The sequence below is a fragment of the Benincasa hispida genome, chromosome 5 (assembly GCF_009727055.1).
Source record: "Benincasa hispida cultivar B227 chromosome 5, ASM972705v1, whole genome shotgun sequence".
Lineage (NCBI taxonomy): Eukaryota > Viridiplantae > Streptophyta > Magnoliopsida > Cucurbitales > Cucurbitaceae > Benincasa > Benincasa hispida.
Window position 1 is genome coordinate 7,193,000 of NC_052353.1, and position 8,587 is coordinate 7,201,586.

Consider the following 8,587-nt stretch of genomic DNA (forward strand, 5'->3'; position numbering starts at 1 on the left):
GTGGGGACATAAGGAACAAGAGGTAATTTCGGGGGGTAAAATAGAGATTCGATCCAACCGTTATTACGAACAACCTGTGAATAGTTGACTTACTAATCATGGTTATATCGAGTGGACATAATATATCTATAGTGAGGAGGAGTTCAATTATGAGCTTTAGTACAGTGACCCTTTAATTAATGAATGGGAGTTAGATTGGTCTAGTGAGTTTAGTCGATTAATCTCGGATCATTGGAGCCCATGATTTGTAGGTCCACCCCCTACTAGCTCGAAAATGGATTAGCTCTAGAGTATCGTGATAAGTTAATTTGAAACATTCAAGTTAGAATCAAACGGAATTGGAGAATACATATATATTTAAATGTGATTTAAATATATGAAGATGGAATTGTGTAAAATTAATTTATTATTGGATATTAAATTAATTAGAATTATTTAAATTATTTAAATAATTATTTATTAATTTTATTAGAAAATTAATTTATGAAATTAATTTGTAAAATTAATAATTTTTTATTTTAGAAATCAAAATTGGATTTTGGAATTAGAAATTACACAAAAAGAAAAAATGTGATTTTTCAACTTCATCTTCAAATTGCTCATAAACAACCCACCATCTTCAAACTTCATTTACTCCAAGCGTGAGCTGCATCACATGTAGCAAATCTCTTTGCATGATACTCTGCAATATATTGAAGAGATTGGAGTAATTTTGGAGCAAGGCAACTGATAGAATTTTAGTTGAAAATTCGGGTTGAAGAAGGTGTTCTTCATTGGGTTGCTGTTGTGAGCATTCTCTAAGTTTCCTTTGATTTCAGCTTATTTTGAGTCCCATAATTTAATCTAGAATACCAAGGGAATAGTAGGGAAGATCTTGTGGTGGTCTGCACAAAGATTTGGAAGAATTAGCAGCTGGAAATCAAGATTTCAACGATTCTTCAAAGGTATGTTTTGAAACCCATTATCTGTTTGAGCATGCTTTCATTTTTGTCAAAATTAATCAATTAGAGTGCTTATCGATCCTCGTCACTTCCGCTACGTGTTGCTACCATCCAGCAGTTAGAGATTATACCAAGATTGCAAATCGACTCAATACAAAGGTAATGAAATTGTAACTATAGAAAATTGAGAACGATTAAATATAGCATGTATAGGTAACTCTTGCTTGACCGATGGAAATAGTGCATTAAATCTTAATAATGTCTTATGTGTGCCGAAAATAACTAATAATTTGATCAGTGTGTCAAGATTTGCATCTGATAATAATGTTTTTATTGAATTTCATGGTGATTTTTGCCTTGTAAAGGACAAGGATTCAGGCAAAACAATCCTGAAGTGGGTGTTTAGAGATGGGTTGTACAATTTTGAAGATACAAAAGTTGGAGTAGGTGAATTGTAGAAAAGAGGGATATTAAAAAGGAAGTAGTTGCTGAAATAAATAGCAACACTGCTGCCTAAATTACATCCAACTGAAGTGCCAATGTAGTAGTGTCCAAAGCTGTTTGGCATAGGCATTTCGGACACCCATCCATTAAAGTTTTAAATTCCATAGTTAGGTTGTAATCTTCCTATTAAAGGTAATGAAGAACTGAATTTTTGTGATTCTTGTTAATTTGGTAAATCCCACTTCTACCTTATCCAAACTCCAAGTCTCATGCAAATGACAAATTTGATCTTGTTTGCACTGACCTTTGGGCCCTGCACATGTTTTATTAACAACCGAATTTCATTACTATATACTATTTCTGGATGATTATAGTAGACACATGAGGATGTACCCGTTAAAATAAAAAGTGATACACTAACAACCTTTCTACACTTTGTCAAGTTAATAGAAACACAATTCCATAAAATTGTAAAGGTCTTATAATCAGATAATGGAGGAGAATATGTCAAGGTGCATCAAATGTGCAAGACTTTGGGAATTTAGTCCTGATTTTCATGCCCATACACCTCAACCCAAAATGATAAGGTTGAACACAAATACCGATAAGTGATTGAAATGGGCCTAACCCTATTGGCTCAAACATCTATGCCTTTCTATTACTGGTGGGATGCATTCATAACCTCCACATTTCTCATAAATGTGCTTCTCTCCACTTATCTTAAAGGTAAATCCCCTATTGAAATTTGGATTCATTAAAAACTTGACTTTTTAGGCCTAAAGATGTTTGGATGTGCCTGCTTCCCATGCCTATAACCATACCAGGATCACAAATTTCAGGCGCACTCTGCTAAATGTGTATATCTCGAACCAAGATCCCAACACAAAGGATACAAGCATGTTGATACCAAAGGAAGAATCTACATAACAAGGCACGTTGTATTAATGAAGAAGAGTTTTCCTTCAAATCCGGATTTGGTGATCATAAAAACGCTCAAGCCCAAAAAACTCAAGCCCAATCAAATCCTCTACTCGAGAGCCTACACTGGCCCACTCTAGTTAACCCTACCTAACCACATTTTGTTGACCAAACTACCCCTACTCCAGTCTATAACGACCAGACTGATAGGACCATTGTTGTTCATTCCTCTCCTTCACCGATAAGCCCATCATCTCCATTCCCCAATCCTTCCAGCTCAACTTCAAATCCAATTGAATCAACCAACCCAACTTCAGGTCCTGATCCAGCTAACTATTATCCACCAACAACCCCATATGCCTCACATCCCCATATCCAGTCTCATCAAACCGATGTGTCGTTTGCGTCTCCTAACACCACTGTGCCCCATCAACCACCGATCACACAGTCAACACATTTGATGATCACCCATGTCAAAGCGGGTATTTTCAAACCTAAAGCATAGATGTCAAAGGTACATTTGACTGGTAAAAAACAGAAACAACAAGAGTGAAGGATGCTCTTAAAACTCCTCAGTAGATAAAAGCAATGGATTGTAAGTACTCTGCCCTAATTAAAAAACCATACTTGACATCGTGTTCCTCCTTTTCCCTCTTACAATGTTATTGGCAACAAGTGGATCTACATAATCAAATGTCGAGCTAATGGCTCAATCTAGCGATATAAAGCTCAATTAGTTGCAAAAGGGTTTCATCAAAACCCAGGGATTGATTTCTTTGAAACCTTCAGTTTAGTAGTCAAAGCCACGGCGATTCGTGTTGTAATAAGCATTGTCGTAACCAATGGATGGTCTTTGAGACAATTATACTTCAACAATGCTTTCCTAAACGGGAAACTTGACGAAGATGTTTGCATGGCATAACCACCAGGATATGTCCATGCTGACTTTCCAAATTATGCCTATAAACTTGACAAAGCAATCTACGGTCTCAAACAAGCTCCACATGTGTGGACAAACACCTTGAAAGATACACTGGTATAATGGGATTTCTAGAATTCTAGGTCAGATACCTCCCTATATATATTCCATTCAATGGGCAATATCCTACTTCTGCTGGTGTAGGTAGATGATGTGATACTAACAGGCAATAATACCTCATTAATGACTCGATTAATTGGTGAGCTGGACAAAACCTTTGCTCTGAAAGACTTAGGTAAGTTAAACTATTTTCTAGGTATACAAGTTCATTATTTGGGATCAAGGCTAGTACTAAATCAAGCAAAATATGTTGATGACGTGCTTGTTAAAACTAAAATAACATCGCTTAAATCTGCATCGTCACCAAGTGCAATGGGGAAATATCTATATCTCGGTGATTGCACACTATTGGATGATCTATTTTTTTATAGAAGCGCTATTGGAGCACTACAGTTCCTTACAAACACCAAACCAGATATTCTACATGATTAACCATCTAAGTCAGTTTATATAACAACCAATGGGCGTTCGTTGGCAAGCTGTGAAACGTGTATTGCGCTATGTTAATGGGACCATAAACTTTGGCCTATTCTTTCAACCAATCTCTAGTTTGGAAGTCACAGCTTATTTAGGTGCTGATTGGGCCTCCAACATTGATGACACAAAATTTGTAGTAGCTTATTGTGTGTTGTTTGGCAACAACCTTGTATCGTAGTCATCCAAAAAGCAAACAGTTGTTGCTCGATCCAACACCAAATCCGAATACTGAGCACTAGCCCATGTCGCAACTGAGGTGACTTGGCTGTTACAATTGCTAAAGGAATTAGGGGTGAATTCAGGGATCAAACCTATAATATGGTGTGATAACTTAAGTGTTTAAGCCTTGACAATCAATCCTGTTTTCCACGCCCGCACGAAACATATCAAAATAGTTGTCTATTTTGTTCGTGATCAAGTACTTTAAAGGCCTTCTTGAAGTTCGTTATGTCCCCAATGGCAAACTAGTTCGCAGATTGCCTCATTAAGGCACTCAACCACACACAGTTCTCATGCCTACGATCCAAACTCGAAATACTTGAAGTATCCACTTGTTTAAAGGGGGATGTTGAAGACAATAATTAACCAAGCAGAGGCAGCAGACCAATCAGTTGCTCAGCTGGCAGGAGCAATGAAGAAAATTCAAATTAGAAGATGAAGGGGAGAAATTTCATAAGGCTTTACAAGCATCGATGACCCATCTTAATGTATAAAAGAAATGTTGGAATTTTCTCAAATTTGAATTCCTCATAAGTTTAACTGCTTGAGCATCGATGACCCATCTTAATTAAATGCTATCGCTTTCACCTTCATTCATCAATAATCAATTACAACCATATTTGGTGGAAAGGTTGAGCAAGATTCCTTCTAGCATGTAGGTCTTGGAAAGTTGAAATAGAGAAGAAAGCAATGTCATCTAATTTGGACTAATAAGTCCAAAGTTTAAACTTTTAATCGTTTCGACTAAAAGTCGAGATCACTCAGTTACATAGTTTTATTAGTATGATTATTGTAAAGAACACAAAAGAATGTATGAAAACAGTTCGTCATATTATCTAAAACATAGAAAAGAATTTGAAGAGAAAGGGCGATTGCAGAAGTTAAACATTATACTTTACATATGTATAATGGAAATCGAAGTGAAAAGAAACTTTAAACAGCAAATATAATCATCATTTCATCTAATTCCACCATTGACCGCTGAGTAATGCAATCCTACACCATATTGTCTTTGAAGAAGTTTCATGATACATATCACCAAAGCATAACCGTGGTCAATCTTATTTCTGCCTACCCATCCAACCATAGATTGGCAATAAGAATGATGTTTATTTAACTTGTAAAGACTTGTCGCATACCCGAAGAACGGGGAGGGAGAGGAGAGAAATTTCTCCTTATTGGCTTAACAAGCACGGAGACAACGGAAATATCGTCGGTCCCACCCCTATTAAAACCTAGAAGTTATATGTTGTAATATTTAAATTGTAACTTATAGAAAGTATTGGATTGAATATTTTTACTATATTTTTCAAATGAATAATGACTATTTTCATTATAAATTTTTTTTTTTATAATGTTTTCTTTAAAATTAAAATTGTATTGGAAATCATTCATCTATTTAATATCTTGAAAATTCTATTTTTGGTCAACAATAAATTAAAATTTTATTTAAAAATAGATAAATGGAAAAATTTTCCCTTGTGAACGCCATTTTCACATAATTAAACCAAGCATTTTGGATTTTGTAGGGATGAAGACTGAAATACAGTTTACCCTTCTCATCCCTTATTCACCTTTGAACAATTTGCCATCAGTCAAACTCTCACTTTTTTTTAATAGTTGCATTCCTACTACTATTATTGTTGTTATTGTTATTATTACCTAATTAGTAGGCTACCTAAATATTGCTCATAATAATAATTAGCTTGTACGATAAAAAGAAAAGGAAAAAAAAAAAAAAAAAAAAAAAAGGGTAAGGCAAAGCTCTCTCAATCTTAGTAGATTAAATATAAAAATCAAAAGTTTTGGTTCTTGTAACAACGTATTAGAAAGACTGAAAATAATGTTACAAATTAAACAACTAATTAACTTTATCGTCGAGGATTTTTCATGTTGTGATATATATATATATATATATAATCTAAGGGGCAACAGTTGCTGCCAACGACATTCTGAACAAAGATGTAGGTTTGAGAATAATGGGTCGATCTTGAATGTGTGTTTTGGTACTCAGAAAGTGGGCCACTATCATGACACTTGGTCCAATCACGTGCTTAGCCCATGCCTCCTCTGCTTCTAATTTTGATTTCTTCTTCCTAAACACCTCTGTCGCATCCACTCTATGTATGTTCCACCCTTTCACATTTTGTAAGCGTAGGATTTTCTTCAATTGCCTACATGCCAACTTGCAGCTATTTTCTTTAATCTCCGCTATCCCTTCTTGTAGCAGCTTATTTCGTAAAACTGAATCGTAATGATTATTAGCTTGGTTTCAAATATAAATAAAATAAGTCAACTTGTAGCAAAATGTAAGTACCATTTTGCTATATTTAAAAAAATTTCCATGTATTTTTGTCATTTAAATAAAAATAATTACCTTTGGAATTAGTACATGCCCGAAAGTAACGGTCTAACTCATGCACGCCAATTGCCTTTCTAATCCCACGCGAATAATCCCCATTATTGGGATCGAACAATTCCTGGACCTCCTCCACCAGCCCACTTGCAACCATCTTGTCCACTCGGTCCGACACAAAGGAATGGAGGAGCGGCATTGCAACGTCCACCCACAGCAAGCAACATTCGTATTTGGAATGAAACGTGGAGTAGTCGTCTAGTAGAGCCTCGATGTAGGAGTTGGAGCCGCCGACTATGATGGGGATGCGGCGGCGGCGGACGATGGAGTCGGCGGCAAGGGTGGCCATGTGGCAGAATTTGGAGACGGTGACGTCGAGGTGAGGGGTGGTGGCTATGCCAAGCAAGTGATGGGGGATTCCCCGTTGGTCTTGGGGGCTGATTTTGTTGGTGACGACGTCTAGGCCTTGGTAGAGTTGCATTTTGTCGGAGTTGATTATTTCGGAGTTGGGGAAATGGGTGGCCAGATCAATGGAGAGTTTGGACTTTCCACTCCCTGTGGCTCCCATTACAACTACTACTTTTTCCTTCCCTTTCACTGGATTATCATCTCCCACTCTTCGAGGGTTTAACACTTGAACGTAATCCTGATTTATCATTCCTAAATTACTACGAATCCCTTGCTTGCTCATCAACGCTGGGATTCTCATGCCCATTATCATTGATATATCCCACTGCAACTGCAAATTATTCATTATAATATGAGCATTATTTCCCATATTTGCACAAACACAATGTTGTTTACAGGGATTCTTCAAAAAATAAAAAAAAAAATTGATTTACCAACCAATTCGTTTGCCTTGGACTGGATTATCCACTCATTAAGGTGGATGAATGGGATTGATTCATTGGTTCATCAAATCCTTAATAATTTCATCTTTAAATAATTATAAAAAAAATTAAGTTAAAAAACCATTTAGACAATAACTAGACTGTACCCAATCCCTCTCTTTTTTAATGCACAAAGAAAAAAATTTTAAAAATCATTTTTTGTGAAAAAAACAAAAATTACCATGTGTCATTCTTTTACTTGACAGCTCCTGGACTGCATAGAGATAGGTACAATCTATGTAGTACCTAAGTATGTTTCTTACCATTTTGATACCTATACTTTCAAATGTCTAATTTTAATTTAGTAGTTTCAATAAATATTAAATTTAATTCTACTACTTGTTGATGGTTTATTTTCACTCTAAATTTAGATTATATTTTTTAGAATGAAAATTATTATTATTATTATTATTATTATGTCAATTTCATAAAGATAATTGATTTTGTAGAACTATATTTAAGATGTATTAAAAATATAAAAATTAAAATTGAATATTTGAAAATACATCATCAAAATTGAACAAAGAAACTAATTTAACAAAAAATTAATTAGTAGTAACGAAGCGTCCTGACCTTAATTGTTTGGGAAAATCAGCTTGAGAGAGGTAAAGCCTTGCTTTGTTTAGTGTTTGGGGAAAGGGAAGCTGAATAAAGATATATACATAAAACGAAAAAATTGAAGATTAAATAATTAAGATCTCCAAGAGAGCGTTCACTCCTCATCAATAGTGCAATATTATTATTGTGGAAACAAATTCGCAGGTTAAATGATTGAATGGGGGCTGTGGTCTATTTATAGGGATTGGGAACTTTGTCAGCTGAGTCAGGCCTGATTGTGGATTGTCCTTTTAATAGTCAACTAAAAAGTTTTTTCTAATATTATTATTAGCATTATGACTGTTTTTTAATTTTTTTTTTTTAAAAAAAACCAACTTATTAATAAATATAACAAAATAACATTTTAAAATATGTTTATGATAAATAGTAATATTTTATTATACTTAAAAATATTTTTAACAGTCTTACAATTTATTCTTAATATTCTCATTATTATTTTTATTTTAAAAGTGAAAAATACATAGCATCTTTAATTGTGAGTGTATCCCATAACCTAAGGATATAGGACTTTAGTATGTTATGTAACATTAACTTTGTGGAATGCGACTTTGATTATTGTCTTTATATGCTTTTCTTTCTTTTTCTTTTTTTTTCGCGTCCGTTTCTAAAAGGTTTTTGTCTCTCCATTTCACATCTCCTGTAATGAGATTTTCCACAGTTTTCCATATTGGAAAAAAATACATAT

At 34.6% G+C, this 8,587-nt stretch overlaps 1 protein-coding gene across 2 annotated transcripts; it reads right to left on the reverse strand.

Moving 5' to 3' along the window:
- Positions 1-5,378: 5,378 nt before the first annotated feature.
- LOC120077564 (adenylate isopentenyltransferase 3, chloroplastic-like) lies at positions 5,379-8,061 on the reverse strand. Of its 2 annotated transcripts, none has more exons than XM_039031495.1 (3): positions 7,858-8,061; positions 6,416-7,127; positions 5,379-6,282 (listed from the first exon to the last, which is right to left on the reverse strand). In XM_039031495.1, the coding sequence occupies exons 2-3, from the start codon at positions 7,113-7,115 to the stop codon at positions 5,960-5,962; spliced, it is 1,023 nt and encodes a 340-aa protein (XP_038887423.1). In that variant the 5' UTR covers positions 7,116-7,127; positions 7,858-8,061; the 3' UTR covers positions 5,379-5,959. The 2 variants fall into 2 exon arrangements, with proteins under 2 accessions (XP_038887423.1, XP_038887422.1); XM_039031494.1 differs by having other exon boundaries at positions 6,416-7,133.
- Positions 8,062-8,587: the final 526 nt, after the last annotated feature.